Below are 25,037 nucleotides of genomic sequence, written 5' to 3'. Positions count from 1 at the left end.
TCTGAAGAAGGAATTAATAGTTCCAAGAGCTACTTTTAAGTGTATCTACTGACAGTACTTTGAATTTTGCCCTCAAAAGGGGTAAGCACTGACTAGCCATTCAGTCTCATTATGTTACAGTGTTATTAAGTGAATTTTTTTTTAATCAGTTAAATGTTAACATGTCTTCAAATACAAAATGTTATATTGATGTGCAATTATCTTGTGCAATAATGATGGGACAGTTTACAACTGATATCAATTTTTGTGTTAAAAATATTTTCATTTCATATTTTGCCTTGAACACTTCACCACATTATCAAAATCACTCATTTGATACACAGTTTTCTTAAACATGTGTAATTTTATAAATAAACCCCAGTCTAGATCATTTTTACCATGACCAATTTCACCTTCTGATCTAAAATCTTATCTGATGCCAAGTCCAGTCATTACGATCAAAAAAGTGATCTAGAGTGTTCTTTTATCTCCTTGTGACACAATATCACTTTCCTGCTACAGACACAATTGATACAACTTTGCATCTTAGTAATTCACATAATGTGCATTACTGTAAGCTTCACCTTGGTTTTGATAAACAAAGAAAACGAATTTACAGATCACTCTAGCACCTCCTACATCACCAACATGTAAACAAAGATTCCTCCCTTTGACTTAAATTAAAAAAAAAGAAAAGGGCCAAGTGCAAATAGGACTAGTGCACTGAGGTTCCTGTACAAACTTAAGGCAACAGATAGGGCTGTCAACAATGTAGGAAAAGATAGATTGCTACTTACTGTAAAGAAGACACATTAAGCTGCAGACAGGGACAATTAAAAGACATTTACATAGAGCTTTCGGCCACAGTCTTCATCAGTAAAATAGAAACTCATGCCATTCATACACACAAGCAAGCACACCTCATGCACACACAACTGCCACCTCCAGCATCTCAGCCTAGATAGAACTTAGTTCATCCCTTCTGGGAATTGAGAATCTTTAAGATTTTTGCCTGTTATTGATATCGATACTGACAAGATATTTATCCTGGGAGTTCCAAGATCAAATCAAAAACTCTACAGCAGTTCCTGACATTAGCTCAGGCATACAAAAAGAAGAGAGCAGGCGACTTCAGTCTATATATGTAGATAGAAGATTTAATTAAATATTTTTTATTTACTTGCTAAATCATTACTACAACTTACATTTTATGTTTGTATGCAGTAATATTTTTCAATCACGCTTTTGATGGATGATGAACACAATATAAGTTCCAATGGCAGAAAGATACTTTTATGTGATAAAATTACAATTTAACAAATTTTGGTTTTTCCCCTTTACTTGTACAGTAAAACCTTGCTCCTTGCCACATTTCATGATCCTATGCCAAGGGGAAGTCTCTATAGGTTTTGATGAGTGAGTTTGCCAGTATCAAAATATGTGGCATAAATCACCATACCTTTTGACTGCATTGACTTATAACCTTACATTTTTGACATCGCCATTGGACCATAGTCTTGACATAAATTTCAACTTGACTGGTCTACCTGTTCCTGAGAAAAGGGCATCTTGATAGTCAGACAGACATGTAGATGGACAACAAAGTGATCCTATAAGAGTTCTGCTTTTAGCGACTGAGATACTGAACCCTTAAAACAACCAAAGGCTATCATGCACATCCAGCCTAAGGTGGAAGATAATCTTAATTTGTTCACTGATATTCATCTCTGTTTAAATTCTGTAATAAAACAAACACTTCTGACACAACACAAAACTCACTCAATAAGGACAATATGAGTCTATTACTGACGAAGCACAGCTAGTGCCAAATGGACAAGCTAGAAGTGCTACCAGCAGAATAATTGATAAATGTAGTTTAAAGCATAAAAATGATAATTAAAAAATAAAAATAATGAAACCTAGTTATAAGAGCACCTAATCCACCTTAAAAATGGAACAGCCATACCAAAAATCATGAGTTCCAGTGCAAATGCAAATGAATCTCTGCCTTCCGGAATGAGTGTGTTTTTTCCTGAGAGAAAGACAGGAAAATGGAATATGTTTGAGGAGTACATCTAACAGAGAAAAAAAGGCCACTGAGAGTTTCAAACACTTACTAAATACACTGCACAAGATGAAAATAAGAGTAGACTATAACCTCATGATCTCTCTAGACTCACTCCAAACCAAATTTTTGCCATCTTCCTCAAACACAGATCCCTTTCCTATCTTGTCTGTAATTCCTTAGGACAGAGCTATTATTTCAACAAGCTACATCTCTGGCACATCATGTGCAGTGTAGCTATCAACATTTCTACAGCCATTCCAGTTTTATCAAGAGGTAATTAGGCACTCTCGTCTTCCATAAGTATGATTAGTATCATAACATAGCATAACTACATATCATATAGTGTTTTAAATGGACAGTAACTAAGCACAACAGCTTTATGCCTTACACAGTAGAGTTAGTCTGGAAACAATTCACTGTGTAATATGCAAAAATATATATATTTTTAAATTTTTTGTTTATTTTTTGTATTTCAGTTAAAGATTAGAATACATTTCCATCCAGATGGTCCCTTTGTTCCCATCCTTCCAGCTGCTGCACCTTCTGCAGGCTTGCAGTGGCCTTCATCTGATGCTTCATATCCCAAAGGGCAGACACATGAGCCATCAAAACAGGTGAGCATAGGATATGCGACGTCATCTCCGGAAACTGCTGGACACACATAGACAAAGGCACAAAGCACTAGTGTCAACTCTGTTTAAATAATCTTCTTGTGATGATTACACTTTAAGTACCTTTTTGGAAAAATGATTATATGACATGGAGTGCATGTATAGTAGTAATTTTCTGCAGGTGTCTAAAAATAAAGACTTTGGCAGATCATAGTATTACACAAATGGAGACATCAGCAGGTAGGTAAAACTAACCTATTACATAAATTCTCTCCATCTTCCTCCATTATAAAAACTGTTCAGAGGTTCTTCCTACCAACACTTAGGTGAGTTCATCACAGGAAAAAACTAAAAATCCACTGGGAAAACTACCTAAGAGAGACATCCATGTCAACTATGAGATAAGGTGTTCAATTTATGTTTTTCTTATGACCACTAGACTGTCAACAAGGATAAAAGGACACACAAAGTGAGACTATGTCAGTAACATAAAATACAGGAGACTAACAGGAACCTTGGTGCAAGGTTTACCATGTGGGTGAGTTGTATTCTTCCATCCAGTTATCCACACAGTCCTCAAGTAAGATATCTTTCTTCTGCTTGTCTATTTTATTGGTTATTTCAGTGAGCCCCCTCCGCCTATTTACATTCTCTCCACCACTTTCATTTTGCAGTTTACTTCTCTTGGTTATATTCTTCCTGTTTATTATTTGCATCATCTTATTTGTTTCTCTGTTTCATCCTGCCTTTGCCACATGCATGATTCTACAGACAACTTCTGCTTTCCTTATCTCTGGTTACCAAATGCTTTCTTTGTGGTGTTTTTTATTGTTATTAAAACATCATCTGTCATTGGCAATCAATTCATTCATTCTTTATTTTTTTTATTTGGCAGATCCCATTTCACCAGATACAAAATTCATTCACTCATTCACCTGTCCTACTGCCTTCATCACCCCCCCCCCCCCCCCCACCCACCTCCTGCCTCCCCCCCCCCCCCCCCAATTCCACATACACACAAAGACCTTCGTCTTGTACTAGGCAAAGTACTCTAGGCTCTGAGAAATAGTGACACTGTGAGCATTTTTTCATATCCAACTGTTACCAACTAGTAAGTAGGTAGGTAGACTTTTTATATCTGTCTTTAGTTGGACTTTAAGGCTGTAAGCTCCCTTTCTTATAGATATTCACTGAGATATCAATCAAATGCTAATAACTACCATATGATAATGATAGATGGCTGCTCATCACACAGAGGAGGCATTGAGTTGCAGACAGATACTACAGAAAGAATACTGTGATTCATCAAAAGTAAAACTCTCACACATTCACACAATAACTCATGCACACTTGACTACCGCCACTGGCCAGAGATATTATGCATGATTGTATGAGTTGTTGTGTGGATTTGTGAGTTTTCCTTGTGAGGAAGGACTTTGTCTGAAAGTTCTATATTTGTAGTATTCTTTTCATTGTGCCTATCCCTACTTTGTGTGATAAGTGGCAACCTACTCTTTCCATATTGTTGTTATTCCATCATGGACATCTGAAATGCTGTTAACTGATAGTGTTTCATGATATTAAGCAATTCTTAGAATGTTTCTGTGGAAAGATTATGTGTCAACAGTAACAAAATATTGTTAATCATCTCATAAATCAAGTCATGCATGTCGATTATGAAGACAGTACTGAAATGACACAATGTTCTTCCTATCATGAAAAAATTCAGGGGATTCAAAGTATGCTTACATTCATCAGATATAACAGCTCATGACTAAAACTGAGTAGAAGCTGAACAATTACATCCTATTTATGATGCTTGATAAATTAAAATAAGATGAAAATCTAAATCTAATATAAGCATCAACACAATTAATAACAATTATAAAATCCTAATAATTTATGTTTGTGACTTTTATCCCACAGCATTGTAAACCATGACCTGAAAATAAGATATTTAGGCAATTAAAAAACATATCCAATGACATATGACGTCCGTAACGAAGAACTGCTTTGTGAAACATAGCATTTTTCACTTGTCCTTGTAGCTTGGATCATCAAATTAAGGATATACGAACTTATGACTTGAGCACTGTTACAGGTTCCACAGAAAGTATTCTGATTCTGTTTATGAGAAATTCAGCACTTTTCACAGGAAAGCAGTTAATCAGTATTGTACACCATGTGTCATTTCTAGCAACATCAAGTTGTTGCTGGCATGAAACAACCACGAAAACTGAATAACTTAAAAAGAGAGCACCACATTAAGATCCCACAGTGGTATTTGGCAGCTCTGTCACAAGGGACTCCTTTATACTGATTTTAAATGATTTCTTACAGCACAGTCAATCACGCTTCCTGTGACAACAAACCAGAATATCCAAAGTTTGACTTTAGGGCTGACAGCAAAGCGAGTTTTGTGGTAACACACCTGCATCACCACAACTTTAGTGCTGCCTTGGTCAGCGCTGTACCAAGCAGTCGACATACTAACCAGTTCTCCTTTCATCCAGGTGTCACTTGCCTTCTTTGATATGCATATGTAAGTGTTCTCTACAAATGTGTGTTACCCTGCTTGTTATTAGGATTCTCTCATGGTACAGCTGCTTGGTATTGTGATTTGTATGTTTACTGTAACATCATATTCAGTGTCACTAAAAAACTGTCTAATCTGAGTTAGTGTTTCTTTGTGTAGGTTGATGCACAAGTGGCAACAAGACAGGTTGCACACTACACATAGACTGTGTTTTGATACGTACAAACTGTTCTACAATAAACTTGAACAGTGCTGAGATAAACTTAGACTGTGCTACGATGGATCCAGTGCTGCAGAGCCAGCAAAACATCAAAACAACCACAAATATGGATACCCACCCCATTCCATCCATTTGATGTAACAGCTGCAGAGGAGAAACTTGTGAAAAATCATTATGCCGTCTTTATCCGCTATCCAGGTAACTGATAAAAAAACTATTACAACCTTGTTTCCTTGGACCTAAACTGGACTGAAAATCCTTGAAGAGGAATGCAACCATTATCAAAGTAATTATGAAACAGACTTTAAAAGAGCCGTAAGGTTGATCAAAAATATTCACTGACTTTATGTGAATTTCTTAATTGATTCTTGTCATGGCATGTATCTACCATATTCAAAAAGAAATTTTGTATATTTAGCATGTAATCAGATGATGGGATAATCAAGAAATGCACCATAGCAAGAAACAATACAGAAGTTCACAAAAAAAAAAAAATATTTTTGAGGAACCTAACTGCATTTTTGAGGTCTCTTTCATAATTACTTTCTTCCTTTCTTGGATTAAGCTATAGATTTATTGGTTGTTGAGTAAACAGACCCCCCTTATTGAGCCTGCCAAACTATCCTTCTGGGAGATGTGTGACTTGTTCACCAAACATTACCACTGAGATGCTCATGTCATTGCTGTGAGGGTAGAATTTTACCATTGCCAGGAGCAATCTAATCAGTTATACTGTGCCGCATTAGCAGAACTGCAGGGGCTATGTTGCAAGTGTGTGTCCGTGTCAGCTTTGTGTAAAGGATCCTATGCCAGTTCAATGGTTAAGGACGTCATTTTTCAGTCAGCTGCTGTCAAAGAAGTCTGTCAGAAAGTCCTCCAATTTAATGATGCTACTTCGGAGGTCTTACAGATCACACTTTCTTTTTAAACTCCCTGGGCAACAGACTAGCGGCCCAAAAGTTGGGCTGAAGTAATGGCAGTGTAAGGAGGGTTCGAAAATTGGGAAAGTTACTCACTTATTAAGATAGCCTAACAACCAGGACATAGCATTTATTTCCAGCAAGCCGCAAACTGTTTCAAAAACCTCTCTCACAGTGGATGCAAGAGCAAGCTAACAGATACTGGTCACTTCCCTCTTACCCAGCACATTTTTTGCAGCTTTCCAGGATAAATTGCCCTCACAATGGGACACCTGCAATGTCATGCCAGCACAAATTTTAGCTCTTAAATTGGTGAAATGACTTAGCAAAGACATTAATGTCATCTGGACAGCCACTGATACTGAATTAGTGGGTGTAAACTAATAGCTTATTTCTTTGAACATTGGAGGTCAATTGATAAATTTTCAAGTGGACATGGGATAAGTGCTTCTCTGATTGATATAGGTACCCCAGTGCTGACCACCCAGTAAGTGATGGTTAATTAGTTATGGCAAACAAAGTATTCCCATCCACTGTGGACTTACAATGTAAGTCTCATACAAAAATGTCAGTAGTCGGTAAATCACACAAAATCTTTTCAGATTATATGCTTTCTTGATGTCTGGATTTGTCATTAACACTTCAGTTCATCTTGTGTCAGAAGAGGTCTCTTTCCAAGAATTAGAACAGATCTGTAGTGAGTTTCCTGAGATATTTTTCACTAGTCTAGGAAAAGCAAATAATTTTGAAGCACATTACTCTTAGGCCATCAGCAAGTTCTCATTTTTTCCATTCTAGACACATGTCCATGGCTCTGTGAGAGCAAGTAAAACAGGAATTAGACACACTCATAGCTTCAGAAGTAATGGAATCAATCACAAACAGTCTCCTGATAATAGTAATAACAATAATAAAAAAATCTGGTGAATTGCACCTCTCTGAATTTTTCAAGTCTGTTGTAGGGGCACAACAATCATAGATACATACCCTATTCCACAGCCTGAGGAATTACTGGCAATACTCAAGGATGGCCAGTACATCTCTAAAATAGATCTGTCTGACACATAGTTCCAGCTCCCGCAGGCCGGACCATGCCAACAAATCATGGTACTTAACATACCTTTCTGACTTTTTTGATACAAGTAATTAGCTGTTGATATAGGCAGATCCCCCACAAGAAATATTTCAAAAATACTTGGAGCAACTAAAGCAGCAGGTTCCTTGCTGCATTATTGAGACAACACTGTTGTCACAGGACCCATGAGATGGGAACACTTACAAAAATCTATCAATTCTTTTTCATGTCCTGCTAGAGACTGGTCTGAAATATAATGCACAAAATTAAAAAAAAAATTTTAACTGTATATTGAGTACATCAGCCACATAATATGAAAATATGGACTTAAGCCAACTACTCTACACATTTTTGCAATCAAAACACTTCAACAACCAATCAACATAAAAGAATTTTATGACAAAAGCAATTTCTGTGGTAGATTCAAGCAGCCCAAATTTTGTAATGCACTACATCACTGAGGGTTTTCTTTCATTCAATCAAATGAATGCAGAAAGGTATTCTGCACACTTAAAACAAGCTGCATGCCACCTGGTCCTTGGCTACTTTCTAACCACGCAAGCAACATCTGCTTGTCACTGATGCCTGCCAATATGAACTAGAAGCAGTATCGCCACATTGTGATGCAAGATGATCACCCAACAGATTTTGCAACTAATACATTGAATCAGCCCGTTCAAATTATTCACAGATTGAAAAAGAGGCTTTGACAATATTATACAGAGATAAGATATTCCATGTAACCCTGTACGGAGACAAGTACCATCCAATATCAGACCATAAACAACTGATTCCATTGTTTGGGCCTTTTTCTTAGATACCTAATAAGACATAACAGCATATTCAATGTTGGTCACTCTTTTTGAGTCAATATAGCTATGAAAGTCATTTTCACTCTGTAGCTAAACAAGCAAATTCCAGTTCATTCTCTCGCTTACCTATGGTTGCAGATCTGTCATTCAAAACTGAAGAAATATTGTTTCTGTTTGAATAATGAAGCCAAATAAACAATAAACACCTTTCCTAGCACCAGCTACTTGACTGCTGCCAGCCTGAGTGGCCGAGCGGTTCTAGGCACTTCAGTCTGGAACCGCGCGACCACTATGGTCGCAGGTTCGAATCCTGCCTTGGGCATGGATGTGTGTGATATCCTTAGGTTAGTTATGTTTAAGTAGTTTTAAGTTCTAGGGGACTGATGACCTCAGACGTTGAGTCCCATAGTGCTCAGAGCCATATGAACCATTTTTGAACTTGACTGCTAATGTCTGTCATATGTACTGATGTAGTCCTGTAGTGTGTGTGCTGCCACAAGTTACACAGGGAGCCTGAGTATCCTCTGTGAAAACAGATTCTGTGTATCACTACTTTCTGTTAAGGCACCGCTTGATTTTGGAGGATGGCATTATTTTCCTCAAAACAGAACATGACACACCATGAGTGGTTATATTCATGCCACTCTGCATAGATATTCCCTGAGTTGCTTCATCATGGCCATCAGCATCATCACACACTACACTACTAGCCCACCGTCAAGTCTGCTAGCCAAGCATCGACAAGCACATAGAGCATTTAGTGTGTACCTGTGAAAAACTGTGCTGAACAGCAAGCTGTTCCATGACAATCTGGAGTTTATAGGACCCAAACACATGTTCATACTATCCATACAATGTACATTTATACTCCACTACAGCCAAAGAACCATACATGCACTGTCCAAAATCTTCACCATCAAAGGCCCTCCAATGAATATTACCATGGACAATGGCCCTCAGTTTGTGGCAGAAACCATTGAGACTATGTGCAACCAAGATGATATCTGTCACCTCACATCCCCGTCTTCCATCCACAATCTAATGGAGAACTGGAGTGACTCATCTGCACATTCAAGCAACAAATAAAGGAATATATAAAATATACTCCCACAGATGATGCACTTACATTGTTATTATGCTCTTATTGACTGACACCTTATGTGGAACAAAGTCCAGTAGAACTTTTTTATGGCCACCAGCCATGCACCCTCCTAAATCCGCTGGTGCCAGCACCTCACATGCTGGAAGTGTGCCCATCATCAGTGTTCAAGAAAGGAAACCAGGTTTGGGCTGGTGTCTATGGTAAACAAGACCACTGGGTGCCTGCAGTTGTACAGGAGCTTCAGTCCTCTGACTGGCAGATGGCTCACCACCAGAACAAATTACACCTTTGCTGGAATGAGGGCCCTGCCAATGGTCGGGCAGCCCAGCACCATCTCACCATTGACCATCATTTGTTGCTGTACCCTCCACCCTGCCATCTTATGCCTACACTATCTATCTTTGCTCCTCTCCATTTCTGAAGCAGCACACTTAAGATCTCACATGTTCCAGGTTTCTTACAGATGCCCCACCACCAGAGCCACTGGTGGCCACTCTAAACATTACTTACAGTCAAGTCACAAGCAGATGTTACCGTGACCCCTGCAGAGGAGCAGGACATTGAAACACAGTCTGCAACCACAGCAGAGTGAGCCACTATTGTGGCTGGCTTCCCTGCACTGCAGGCTGGGGCAGCTCCCAGGTGGGGCACTATTGCCTGCACACAGCTGTTCCAGCCAACACAGATCTATTCTTGCCTCTGCCAAGTCCAGGGGTTGGATCCTGGGACACTACTGAGGCTGCAGTCACAACAGAGACACTGCATTGGTAGCACCATCATTACCATCAGGCCTGTCAGAGCTCAAACCAATGCCCATCAACAACGCCACCTTACTGAAAGTCACCCTTTATTTCCTGCTGAATCCATGGCTTAGGCACTGGTTTTCCGTCACCTTTGCATGCAGGAAGAACTACGACAATGTACTGCATCCTCCTGTGGGCTATACAATGTGTAAACTTTTAGATGGCAGACCTCTCCCTAGTCCTGAATCGGTAGAAGTCGGTAAATGTCGGGAGGCTACGGTAGGCACGCAGTTTCGACTGCTGCCAACATTACGTAGCTGACTGTGTTGTACAAGGTAGCCATTGTCGTCTGCTTCGTTATTGTTTTAGACTGTACTGTTCTGCATGTTTTTATTGTGCAGTTGTGCTAAACATTATCAAAATGAGTGAAGAGGCAGTTGCTGGCCCATCTCGGGAATCGCCAACAACCCCTACCGGTAGGCCTACGGTTAGAAGGAAACCAGTATTGCGTAGCGATCCTCGCAAAATTATATTGCGTGTGATTGAATGCTGCGAAAGGGAAAGGGAGCAGAAAAAATTGCTTCACCCCATTTACAAATCTTCAGTGAGAGCTGCTACATACACAGGACAAAGCATGCGTAGCATTGGAAGATTCAAACAGTTTTCCAAGAATCATCCTGGCATATCACCACAAATGCCTGGCAAGAAAAGGTGAGTTTCCATTTCAGATATTTTGTTCACGATCACTTTGAAGGAGCCCCCTATTTCGTCCGAATTACCTTATATTTCATTTTTTCTTGCTAACGTATTGCTATGTATGGAAACACCACTGGTTACTGTATTATTTCGAAGCACATACATATTACAGTACATTTCCAAATTCAAAAATATATATGCAGTGCAGAAGGCATTTTCTTATAAATCTTTCTCGTGCTACAATGACCTAACTGTTGAAACATTGTCCATTACTCTTTTCGGGCGTTCGGAGAACAACTCACCAAAGTTTCATTGCAATCGGATGAATGGTTTGTGAGCGGATAGTAGACAAACGTACATACATTCATATATATATATATATATATATATATATATATATATATATATATATATATATATATATATATATATATATATATATATATATATATATATATATGGAAACATTCCACGTGGGAAAAAATATGTATAAAAAGAAAGATGAGGTGACTTACCGAACGAAAATGCTGGCAGGTCGATAGACACACAAACATACACAAAAAATTCTAGCTTTCGCAACCAACGGTTGCCTCATCAGGAAAGAGGGAAGGAGAGGGAAAGACGAAAGGATGTGGGTTTTAAGGGAGAGGGTAAGCAGTCATTCCAATCCCGTGAGCGAAAAGACTTCCAGCGCTTTCGTTTGGTAAGTCACATCATCCTTGTTTTTAGGTATATTTTTCCCATGTGGAATGTTTCCCTATATATATATATATATAATGTACACGACAATTTCAGTTTCGTTTACGAACAACATTTAAAGTGAGTTTTACTTCCAAGCCTTTCGTCTGCTTTCGTGTAATGCGCAATTTGTAGTGCCAGCACTGCAACTGGTAGGTGTGTGCCTTATCCCCCCCCCCCCCAATGGCTCCCCTCCCCTCACCAGCCAATGCTTGCTTCCTCCTCTCCCCGCACTCCCCTCACAACTCTGCCGTCTTACAGTTAACACACTGTACCAGTGCCCTGGTAGTAGACACTGAGCACCAAGCAACACAGTTGCCCGGTCTGTATGGGGCCAGCACACCAGAGCATGCCAGCCATCATCTGAGAGAGTGGAGTGGTATCACCAGGATCCTCCCCTGGTGTTGGTGGAAGTAGCATCTTAGCAACCAGCCAATGTACCATCTGCTGGCATTTAAGCACTCTCTCCTATTATCCAGCCACCACTCACACACTTTGATACTGCCTATGTAATTGTACTCTATGAAGATGTTTTACTCTGCTTGTTATTGAACTCCTCTCATGGTAAAGCTCTTTGGAATTGTGATTTGTACAGTTATTATGATGTGTTCAGTGTCAATAAAAACTGTCTGTTGAGTGTTATGTTTCCTTGTGTGGATTGCCACAAGGTTCCAGCACACTCCAAATGGTAATAAATCTGGATATATTGTAGGACAAGGAATCTGCACACAATCACGGATTTTCTTTTGTAAAATGGGCTGTATACCTATAAGCACCATCATGATTCTAGGCCCATTACACAGAAATTGAAGGCAGTAGGGTTGCCTCATAATTTTGCTGTCTCTGTGGTTGTTAGAATAAAAAATGTAGCATGTGGTTCAGTAGTGCCATAATATCCATTCATTGGGAATCATAACCAATCCCCCCTTTCCTGAATCACTTCCAAATCATAGTGCCTCAATCGCAGACAGGCATAGCAAAACAGCTGCTAAAAGACATTCTTCTAAAGTAAAAGACACACAAACACATTTACACAGGCCCAACTCAAAAACACATGACCACTGTCTCTGGTCGCTCAGGCCAGACAGTGTGCAGCAGCTACTCCTGATGGGAGAGCAATCTGTGGGTGGTGGGGTAAGCAGGAGGCTGGGGTAGGGAGGAGGAAGGTGTAGTGCTGCTTGTGAATGGATGCAGTGACATGGTGGGGACAAGATAGGGATGCTGTGTGCAATCAGGAGGAGGTTTGAGGAAGGGGGGGGGGGGGGGGGGGGAAGGGGGTGAGTAGAGAAGTAGAAAAAGGTGGAAATACTAGCGAATCTACTGGTGGAACAGAAGATTGTGTCGTGCTCGAGTGGGAGGGGTAGATGTTTGTAGAACAGGGACTAGGGAAGGCTGAGGCCTTAAGGGGACTTTGGACATATTGCAGGGAGACTTCCTACCTGCAGGTTCATAAAAGCCAGCATTGGCAGGAAGAAGCCGCATGGTGCAAGCTGTGAAGCAGTAATTGAAGCACATTGTGTTGGGCAGCATGTTCCACAACTGGATGGTTGAGCTGTCTCTTGACCACAGTTTGTCAATGGATGTTCATATGGTCAGACAGCTTGTTGGTTGCCATACCCATGTAGGAAGCAGCACAGTGATTGAGGTGAGTTTGTAGATCAAATGACAGCTTTCACAGGTCCCCATGCCTTGTCTCTTCAGTCAACAACCAGCTCCTACACTCCCAAAGTATGGCCACAAAGAACCACTCTGCTCATGACTCAGTACCACCCAAGACTGAAGCAACTGAATCACATTCTCTACCAGGGTTTCAACTACCTCTTTTCATACCCGGAAATGAATCCAATGCACAACCCTTCCCACTCAGCCCACAGTGGTTTTCTGCAACCCACCAATCCTATACAATATCATTGTCCCATCCCTACTCCAGCCCTGCTCCCAACCCCTTGCGTCATGGCTCATATCCCAGCAGTAGACTTAGATGTAAGACCTGTCCCATATATTCTCCCACCACTATCTACTCAAGTCCAGTCACAGGCATCACCTCTCCCATTAACAGCAGGGCCACCTGCAAAAAGCAACATGTGATCTACAAACTCAGCTGTAACCACTGTGCTATTTTCTACTTACGCACAACAGCCAACAAGCTGTCTGTCTGCTTGAATGATCACCAACAAACTGTGGCTAAGAAATAGCTGGACCACCTAGCTGCTGAACATGCTGCCCAATACAATGTGCTTCACTTCAATGACTGCTTCGAAGCCTGTGTCATCTGGATTTTTCATACCAACACCAGCTTTTCTGAACTGCGCATTTGGAAACTCTCTCTGGAATACATCTACATTCCTGTAACCCCTGGCCTCAGACTTTATTAGTCCATTTCTTCACCTACCTATCCCTGTCCCTGCTTCCACTACTGCAGTGTACAATGTAACCCAATTTGTCCCTCTCCTGTACTTCTCTCATTTTCTGCTCCTCCCCACCCCCTCCACCTCAAACTTCCAAACTGCACTTAACAGCCCTATCCTCTGTCCACCACATCCCTGCATGCTCCTTCAAACAGCACTGCACCTTTCCAACACCACCACCCTGCTATCCTTCCCCTTCCCTGCCCCAACTCCATCCTTACCCACACCACTGACAGATGGCTTCTCCCATCAGGCACAGTTGCTGTACGCAGCCTGGCCTCAATGGCCAGAGACAGTGATCATGCATGTGTGAGTTGTGCTTGTGTGCATGTGTGTATGGTTTCTACTCTAGAAGGCTTTTTGGTTGAAAGCTCAAATGTATAGCAGTCTTCTTCTAATAATTTCCGGGTATGCAGCCGGATCCCGTCGACATTCTGCAGTCTTTTTGCAATGACTGTCTGTGACTCAATATCTCCTCTATGTGATTAGCAGCAGTCTATTCTTTTCATAATATTATTATTATTCCATCCTGGATTTTGCATTGTTTGATTTTGTCTGAATACTCTGATTTACAGACTTTACCTATCCATGTAGTGCTAAATGTTTCATTACGGTCCCATACCCAGCTGTGACAGAGCACTTAGATTGAACAAAAAACACACTCTATCATCATATTCCATGCTTCAGTCAGAATGCACCTTATAATACAAACAAATGGTAAACAGTACAACAATGTTTTGCTGTTAGATTCCTGGAACTGATGATAGACCTTTGTTTTTGAGGCTATTGTGTAGATGTCGCACATTGTTGTATCCTTGCATATTAAAATGCTAGCTGCATAGTTCAGAGGAAAGTGATTCAACTACAGACAGTCTTCAAAAATTTTGTGTGGATCTTTTGGTCCCTAATACTGCACTTCAGCAGTATCTCTTTGAAAAAAGTGCACAGTTATGGGCTGGAATAATGTAATCTGATAACTCACAACTGATCTTCACGTCAGTTTACAAAATATTCAGTGTACTACTACAAACTTACACTGTTCAGTTTTAGGCAAGCAGGCACCATTCCGAAGTTCGTAGCTTGGTGGACACAGACAGACCCCAAGTGTACAGGTTGGAGCAGGTGCTGTTTCTTCCTCTGACTGGCCAGGAAGTGGGCCTGAAGGTGCAAGGGTGGATGGTGGCTGCTGAGGCAGGAGGGTTGAATCAACACAACTGTAGCCATCTCCTACATAGCCCGGCAAGCACTGGCAGTGATACCCAGCTGTCAGTTCATCATAGGCACAGACACCAAATGGGGAGCAGTTGTTGGCCACTGTGCAACTTACTACAACAAAAAGCACATGAATGAAATTAGGGTTGTATATTGCTCTTACATGAACAGTAGAAGTATATCCAGAAACACAGTACAACAATTTTTAGCACATTTCTTCATAAATAGTATTTATATGCCCAGTTACAATTAAGCAGTTAATTACAACACTATCTTTTATGTAAAATGACACAAAATTTTAATCGATTTTTCTAAAAATGTAGGAAGCATACCAAATTCATTATAAAATGAAATTTATATCTATAGAAATGATTACACATTTATTGTCTTCATTTTTTATACTTACAATGGTCAGTTTTATTTTTTACAGTTCTTAGTGAGCACGGGTAAAATGTTTATATGTGTCAGCACATGCCCTACCTTATTCTCATAATCCTACCAAGTGAGGTGGCACAGTGACAAAACTGGGTTCACATTTGGGACAGTGGAGCAAATATCCCTCTGGCCATCTTGATTTAGGTGTTCTATGGTTTCCCTAAATTGATCATGGCAAATGCTTGGTAGGTTTATGTGAGAAAGATATGAATGATTTCTTGCTCCAAATTAATTTCCATCATGCCTCACGGCCAAATGTGCAGTTTGAATGCACTAATGCAAACTGTTCAGAAATTATGATAATTTTATTTCATATAGTTCAGTGATTGTCACCCTGTACATACAGAATGTGATATGGGAAATAACTGTTCATTTTATTCACAGAAAGAGGAGAATACAGAATGGAGCCGTGTACTTTGTGGCTAAGAATTTTAATTCTATCAGTATACTTGAAATCCACATTCCTATGATGCAAGAGCTAAGGGGTGAAATGAAGCAAGATGGAATAGCTAAATTACTCAGATATCAATCAATCTTACCTCAAATACTATTTATTTTCTTGTTCGACTTTCCTTTACAGATCTAATTCATATACTATATGTACATGACACGTGGCAATTATTTTACAAGCTGTATTTTCTAATCCTTATTGTTCATAATGTGACTTTAATGAGGCCATACAACTGACATTACTATATTGTTTTAGGTGTGTATCAAATACTACAACACTGTTTTGTATAGTTAAATATCAACACATTAAATGCACAGGTGCAGAAATACATGTCAGACCACTGTCTTTGGTATGCAAAATTACAGGATTTTATAATGTTCAATTTATATTTTCACATATTGATATAGAAAAGAAATGTTTCTGGCAAATAGTAACTGAGGCATTCGCTGGAGCAACAACTCAACAGAAACATAAATACTGAGATTGAGAAACAGAGCACCAAACATTTTAAAGTTTTTTATTCATTTCAAACTCTCATATATAGACTATATTTCAGTCAAATAAAAATGAAATATTGTGGTTTCAGAATATATGACATGATAGTGTAATATGTAAGACTTATTTCAATTTCAGTTAAGTCATTCTTGCAGAGAATGCCTCAATTACAACCATGTTTGTGACCATATTTAAAGATAATATCTTGAGAAGAAATTTGATTATGCTGATAATTTATTCACTTCACCAATGACCACATCTTGCGTAAAGAACTGAGAAGTTAGCCAAACTATTAAGGTTTACAAATTGATTTACTTTATTCACCATATGGTGTCTACAGAGTAACTAGTTTCAAGCATTTTTGCAGTCACCTGTCTAAGACGTTTGTCTCTGTGACTCACAATATTCTCCCAATATAAACTGAGGTTTTATGAAGTTTATGATATAGTTCACTAATGAATATTGTCATATCTAATCAGAACAATGCAGAAAGTTTTACTTAGTAATTCAACCAGTATAATCAATGTAGATTCTTCTGACTGGAGGGAATCAGTTTCTGGGGTTTCTCAAGACTCAGTTGTAGATCTGCTTTTGTTCCTCATATATGCAATTGATCTTACATGTAATATCCAACAGACAGAACCAATTCTTTTTGTGGATGACCAATACTATTTTGTTATTTAATGTTTGTAAAATTTGGTGAGTGAACACATAAATGGCATTCTCAGTTGAGCAACTCTTCTAAAATTCAAGCTATAATATCACAGCTTGAATTTTTATTCTTTCTCAGTTGATATACTATTCTAGAATACATCATATTCTCTAAAATTCTGGAAAATAATGTCAGTAGTGAAACAGGTCAGTAGTTATTGAAATCCTTCCTATTACCTTTCTGACTTTTAACAATGGCATATTCCAATCTCTCTGGAAAAATGCCTTGAGATAATAATGCATCACATATTTCAGACCTTTAACAATGGCATATTCCAATCTCTCTGGAAAAATGCCTTGATATAATAACGCATCACATATTTCAGACAAGATTGGGCTGATTAAATAGCAACAAATCTTCAGTACTCTGTTGGAAACACTATCAAATCCACATGAACTTTTATTTTTGAGTAAATATATTATTTTCTTAATTTCAGAAGGAGACTGAATTTTATGAGAGTTGCTTTTTCAGTATACTGCTGTGATTTTTCTCTTGAACTGTTTGTCCCCATATTTTCTACTGCATTTAAGAAATGTTTATTAAACCTATCTGTTGCCTACACCTGATCATTTATAGCCCTTCCATTTCATTCAACAGTGATGTTATCCTGTTCTTCGGACTGTCTCCCACTTCACTACATTCCATAGAACCATGAGTCTGTTTCTGACATAATATGCATGTGTCTTGATTTTTTAAATAATTTTTCTTAGTAATTTTGAGTGGTTTTTTGTAGTGTACAACTACTGCAGGATCTGTACTTATTGTTGCCCTCCCTTTTCCTTTTACAAGATACTTTAATCCCTAAGTGATCCACAGTTTTCTTACGCGGCTCTAATGTGCTTTCTGATTAGCTTATGTCAAAAGCTATTTTCAAACAATGGTATGAATTTATCATGAAATAGATTAAATTTTATGTCAGCATTTGGTTCATCATAAATTTCATATCAGATCATCTTTTATTAACTGTTCTTAAAAATATTTGTTCTGGAGTCATTAACTGTTCTGTCTGATTTCCACTGAGAAGTATCTGCACTGTGAGGCACTATGTTAGTTAGCTTAACTGTGCATTCTGAGCAGGGAAAAATTTGTTACTGGATATAGAGTTATTTTATTGCTTTGAGCTTCATCAAAACAAAGATTATGAATTAGGATCCCATTGTCTTATTCAGTGAGTTCAGTCATTCCACTGCTTCAGTTGTTGCTGCTAGCAGATTGTACCATGTCCCTTGGAATTTACTATGTGGAAATTTGGAAACTCTGTTTCAATGTTCTGTATCGTCTGTTCTTGAAAGCACAGATATGCTGAAGAATTTCGTAGATTTTTTACTTAGAGAGCATAGCTTTCATTCTGGCATGCCCTGTTCTGATACTGGTCAGGTGGCTCCATTATTTCTGAGGCAGGTGCATTCCTGAAAACGGTTTGGGTGAGTCTGAGTAAGTAGGTACTGTAGTTGCTGTTTGAAAGGATGCCTCTTGTTCTTTAATTTCATAGTTGGGGGGGGGGGGGGGGGGGGGGGGGATTTGTGAGAACACACAGTTGTGGAAGATTTGTGAGTGAATGTTCCATAGATTAGCCTCATTGTATTGTTAAAGTGTATGTTTACCTTCTTAACATGACAACTTCCATTCCATTTAGGAGAGCAGTAATCAGCTACAGAATACACCAGTACTTGTACTGTTATGTGTAGTGTCTTTGTGTGTGCTCCCCACCTTGTTCCAGCAATTTCTCAACTTAAGCTATTTCTGGTTTCCAATTTTTGTTGTGTAGTTTCAAGATGCTTTTTAAAGGTAAGGGAGCAATCTAGGTATACTCCAAGATGTTTTTTTGTAAATGATTGTGTTTTACCTTTCTGCCACAAAAGAATACATTTAGTTGTATACTTTCTGTGCAACTGCTCAGATGGAAACAGTATTCCTCAGTTTTCTGAGGATTGTGATCTCTAGATCATTACTGAGTATTTGCTTGCCTTGCTCCTAGTCCTTAGACTGTACAGTTATTGCCGTGTCATTGGCATAATGGAATTTTTTGAAGTTTGTATATGGAAGTCACTGCTAAATAAATTTAAGAGGAGTGGTGCCAGTACTAATCCCTCTAGTAATCCATTCTTGATGACGAAGTGTTTATAGTGGCATCTTGCATTTAAACATTTGAACCCAGTAATATCGTAGCTCAGGTAATATCTCTACTCAAAATTCTATCAAAAGAAATACACATTGCTAGAATTTTAGAATAAAAACCTTTAAAAAATCCATGGTTACCACTGCAAACAAATTTTTTCTATAGCGAAAACCACACAACATTACTGCGAAAAATGTTACATAGTAAAATATCTCAAATATAAGATTTTAGTTTCTAGAATATTCTTTATTAGAAAATGCCATTTAAAGACCATAAAACATCATCTAATCAAAATAACTTCATTATCAACAGTGTAACAGAACTGCCTACAATTCCTGTCTTTTGAGTTACTATTGCATATGTAATTTTTTAACATTATGAGAAGGAAAATAGCTACTCACCATATGGCGGGGATGCTGAGTTGCAGATAGGCACAACAAAAATCTGTGACTCAGCATCTACTCTATATGGTGAGTCGCCACTTTCCTTCTCATAATATTGTTACATTCCAGCCTGGATTTTCCATTGATTAATATGTAATTTTTTTATAGTTTAACATAACTGCATTCAAATAAGCACCAGAGACAATGCTTCAAACTTCTGTAAAGTGCAGTCCATCACCATTTAGCAAGCAGTGAGTGATGTTCTTAAAGTCATTCCTAATAGAGGCCGCTGGCAATATTGAACCACAAATAACATGAAAAGGTATACATTTTAGCAAGCAAAACTTAGAACACATCAGGCACTTATTAAAAAAAAAAAAAAAAAATATGGAATGACATATACAACTGTGAGAACACATGTAAAGAATTTGACATGTTCATGGAAATATTCTCACATTATTTCAATATTTCTTTTCGAGTCAAAAACCAAAATTCAAAACTAGTAAATGAAATGTTCCTTGGCTGACAACAGGAATTAAAATATCTTGTGCTGAAAAGAGGATACTTAACAAAATTTCAAGAAAACAAATTTTACTGAAGTATTTCTGATGAAGTTCAAGAATTATAAGGGTGTGCTTCACAAAGTCATAAAATAACAAATGATTACCACATAATAATGGCCAGGAACAAAATGAAAGCCATGTGGAAGTTACCTTAGACTCCATGCTGATCTATCTTGTAAAGATAATGCATCTTTGTATGGCAAACTGAATTTAATGAGCGTGTTTTGTGAAAATGAATGTCCACTGACTAAAATGTAAACATCAATAGTGTTATGTGATCTGATGCTATACCGGCATTTTTGTTGCTTTCAAAGTTCTTGGACACACTGCCATAACCAACCATCGGAGGTCTACGATATTATGGTGAACAACTGTTCTGCCATCATAACGTGGTGCTGATGGAATGAAGTGTCTGCTGCGTACTGAGGTATTTATACCTGCTGGTCCAGAGTTCAGGCCTCGCTGACCCTGTGCCATGCTTGGTGGTGGAGGACATGTGGCTGCGATGGTGGAGGGGAGGGGTGGGGGAGTGACAGTTGCCTTCCATCTCCCATCTGTCACACCTACTGCCCAGATCTCACATTCTGCTTTGATGGAGCTTACTAATGGATCCCCTGCCTTACTTAATTGGAAGCCTGTGGCCATGTTGATTAAATCATCAGTCACTCAGATTTCAATTGCTTCTCTGAAAATGCAGTCCCACAATTTATTTGTGGTGGCCAGGACTTTTGATTACTTGTAATTCATTTTATGTCTGTTTTCAATGCTGTATTCTGCTTTTGCTCAGACATGAAAACTGACAACAGCTGGGAGAGTGGTGTGCTGACCACATGCCCCTCCATATTTGCATCCAGTGATGACTACAGGTTGATGGTGACGGTGGTTGGTCAGTACTGTTGGGCTTTCTGAGGCCTGTTTGGACAGAGTTTAGTTTAGTTTAATTTTTACTGAGTTGCTGCTGCAGATTTGTTGGGCTGCATTAAGCCTGTGTGGTGCTCATGTTCTGTACATCAGTCTTCAATTGTGTGGCTTGTTTGTTCAGTACAAATTTTTCCGCATTCACACAGAACTTTGTACATTTTTTTTTTTTTTTTTTGAGAGTCAGATTGTCTTTCACTGTCCCTAATGAAACTCATGCTTTGGACAAGAACAAAAACTGATATTATGTGGTGTTTACACAGTAGCCTTCCAATTGTGGAAGATACATTCCCAGTGAACAGTAAAAAAGTGGTTTTATCATCATCTTCTTCTTTGTTTTCATTTTCCAAGTCATTCTTGATGATTTTGTGTTGCAGGGTCATCCAAATATGTCAGTTGCTATATCTATGCTCATGGGAGATGGATTCCAGGTGTCACAGCTCTGCTGTCAGACTTCATTCATCTGAAATGACCTGTGTACTAGAGCATTCAGCATGCTGTTCTTCTGTGAGGGATAGTGGCAGCTGAAGGCATAGAGATATAAATGCATATCCTTTTCTCAGTATCCTAGTTCAATGTAGGCCTGACAGCATGCTTGCCCAAAGTGTGTCTCATAAGTCAATGTAAACATATTTATATTTGTCTGACTAGCAACGCAGGGTGTTCCATATAATTTTATGCATCTTGTTCACAGGTTTGTTTAAAGTTTGGGGAATTCTCTGTACACTGCATGTTTGCACACCACCACTCAATCCCTCCTGCAAAGCTGTGGACCCAACTTCTACCAATGTTGGATCAGTTGTTTTCCTCCCTCTCCTACTTAGCATTTCAAAAGACTCTGTCTTTTCGAATTTTCTAATCATTTCTCTAGGCCCTTGGCAGACATCGGAGCAATGCATTTCTTCCTACCATACCAGAACTTCTGCATAACTACTGGCACATAGCGACCATTCTTGTAAAAGAGCTTTTCCATGCAACCCATGATCTTTCATAGAGACAGTCATGCCAAGTATCCCAGATGCAAACTTAATTATAGTGACTCTGAACACAAACAGAATTTCCATTTGTTCACAAAAAACCTTCGTTTGTCAGTATTTTTAATTTGTTTATTTTTAGCTTTCAGTTTTGCTGAAATCATTAACATTTAATCTTAAAACAGTGCAGTTTATAAGTTGTTACTGAACATCATAGCAAGAACTAATTGTAAAATATTTTAGTAAGTATCTTAATTGTATTTGTGTTAATTATATTATATCAAATAGAAAACAAGTGAGTGGCACATGAGCGCATAGAGCTAAAGACCTTCAGGCACAGCAGAGTCTAGATGAGGACTTTATGCAGCAATGGGTATCAAATGGCTGATGCAATATATCAAAAATCTGAACATCTTTATTACACAGTACTTACATTTTTCAATGGCTGTGCAGAAGACACCATTCCCTGTAAAGCCTGGCAAGCACTGGCACTGAAGACTTCCTGGGTGGAGCTCAACACACTCTGCGTCTGGATGACACCGCAAGTCTGAACAGCTTAACAATTCTGTAACAGTGCAGGACCTTAGACTGAATGTAGCAGGTAGTAACACCCTGAAATAAAAATAATTTACAGAAAAAGTTGATGAAGTTGAGATAATACTTACATACAAAAAGAGGTTGTTGTAAGTGACAAATTGTATCCTACAAAAATGTTCTTCTAGGTTACTTACAGTCACTAATTTACCAGTTCTCTTTTTGTGGATTGCAGTCTTCTTGTTTTCCTCATTTGTAAAATACTGTTGCCTTTATCAAGTGGGGAAATGTGCTCTGGTCTTTATTAGGATACAGGTCTTGTATAATGTCTTTGTAAATAATTTACTATCAATTTATCTCTATTTTATGGTATTGTAAGACTACTTTAGGTGTGTCTTTTCATATTAACTTATAAATTTATTTTATTGTGATGCAATGAACTACTACTTTTAGACTCTCAAGCTAGAAGATATATTGTATAACAATTTTTGTGGTGTGTAACAGATGTTTAGTTTAAGTAAAATGCAGCAAAGAGAGTTGCGCTAGGAGAGAAGTAGGAGAAGAAGTGGAACAAAGAGAACACAACACAAAAGTCTCCAAAGAATGAAATGAAATACAATACTCTGATGCAGAAGTTTTCAAAAGATTGCTTTTGAATTTAGCACAGGAAACTAGCAGCCCATACACAGTTGGCTTTATGTCATAAGGTCAAGCAAACCACGTGGAATTTATGGTATATTTCCTCTCTAGTAGTGTTTATGAACAGCATGATTATGCCAAAAAAAGGATAAGTTTAGTTTTTGGAGGCCAATGAGAGAAACTGGCTGTAGAGCTATTAAGGCACTATCTTGATATTTGCCTAGAGTTTGTTAAAGAATCACAGGAAGCCTGAACTGACACAGTTGGAATGGATTTTCAGTAAAACTCATGTTAAATACAAGTCTATTGTTTTACAGTCTTAGCAGATAAGTAACAACACATACTGATTTCATTATTATTAGTATTATTCTATTATCACACTTTGCAAGCCATGAAGGCTCCATTTTCACTGCATAATGAACTTCTTGCTCTTTTCTCATGAATAATTTTTGTATCTGTGTTCTGTCTTTTTTTTTAATAACTTCTAGTACTGTCAAAGTATCTTTTACATGGGCATCCAAGCAGCTGCTTTCCATTGGAAAGCTCGATTAATAATGTTTACGGGTTTGGTGATGCAAAATTAAGGAATAGCTGAAAAATGCTCCTGTTGGAGCACAAAAAAGTGAATACATTCCTCTTTATAAGATTCTGACAGAAAAAAGGGGAAGCAACTGCCTCCATACTCATTCTGTCTTCCTCACCAAAAATTTTAGCATGCAAAGATATTTGCACTCTTTTAACACAGAAAATTCTAAATTCTTTTACCAAGGCTCTCTTTGTAGTGAATCCTTCATGCTCAGCATCCCCATCTAACAGCTATTGTCTATATATCTCATTCTCCCTTTGTCTCCTTTTTCTCTCATAAGTGCTGTTTCCCATCTGTCTCTCCTACTGTCACTGTCTTCATCAGTTTCTCTTGCTCTTCCTTACCAATGTCTCCTTCTCTGCCACTTTCACTGTCTCTCTTTCCTACTGCCATTGCCCTATTATCTGCCATTGCCACTGTCTCTTTCTTTCTCACTTACAGTCTGCTGTCTTTCTCTTCAGCCACAACTGTCTCCTCTCCATACATGTCCTTGATGCCCTTGGTGATGGTTTGCTTTGGTTTCACCCCTAGACTAGGAAACTTTAACATGTGGGTACAGAGGATGGGGGAAAGTGCGTACATTGTTTCATGTTAAAGTTCCCTGGTCTGGAGCAGGGGACAGAAAGGGGGTGGGGGTGGTACTGGTGTGGGAGGGGGGGGGGGGGGGGGGGAGACCAGACCAGTCCTCCCTCCAAAGCCTATGCATGTTGTCCACTCATGTCTCTTTTTAATTTCCACTGTCTCCTCTTTCTTTTGCTGCCATTGCTATTATTTCCATCCATTTTTGTTTCTCTTTTACTTCCACTGTCTGTCACTATCTCCTCTGGTTGCTCCCACTACTATTGTCACCATCCATCTCTCTTTCTCTTTCACTGCCACTTTCACTCTCCCACCATCACTGTCTCCTCTCTCATCCTCTTCCACTGGCACTGTGTCTTCTTTCTTATACTGACACTGTCTCTCTGTTACTCTCTTCCAGCAAAAAAAGTAGGTATACATTCACATGTCAACATTTTTGCTGAGGAAGGCAGAATGAGGACTAAGGCAGCTAGTTCCTCAGTTTTTTCCTCTTAAAAAGGAGCCTATTCGCCTTTTTGTGCTTTGACAG

The 25,037-nt window shown here is 38.7% G+C and overlaps 1 protein-coding gene across 2 annotated transcripts in view; it reads right to left on the bottom strand.

Annotated features, from left to right (window-relative positions):
- The window catches only part of LOC124619667 (nidogen), a 255,619-nt gene that overhangs the window by 64,642 nt on the left and 165,940 nt on the right, over positions 1–25,037 (bottom strand). Inside the window, exons 12-14 of one of the 2 annotated variants that reach the window (XM_047146205.1) lie at positions 22,604–22,735; positions 14,944–15,234; positions 2,540–2,695 (exon numbers count right to left, since the gene is read on the bottom strand). In XM_047146205.1, coding sequence (XP_047002161.1) covers positions 2,540–2,695; positions 14,944–15,234; positions 22,604–22,735 — 579 coding nt within the window. The remainder of the gene's footprint in view (positions 1–2,539; positions 2,696–14,943; positions 15,235–22,603; positions 22,736–25,037) is intronic. The other variant, XM_047146206.1, reaches the window with a different exon arrangement.

The sequence above is a fragment of the Schistocerca americana genome, chromosome 6 (genome assembly GCF_021461395.2).
Source record: "Schistocerca americana isolate TAMUIC-IGC-003095 chromosome 6, iqSchAmer2.1, whole genome shotgun sequence".
NCBI classification, from domain to species: Eukaryota; Metazoa; Arthropoda; class Insecta; order Orthoptera; family Acrididae; genus Schistocerca; species Schistocerca americana.
Note: the sequence above shows the minus strand (reverse complement) of the source record. Positions and strands in the feature narration are given on the sequence as shown.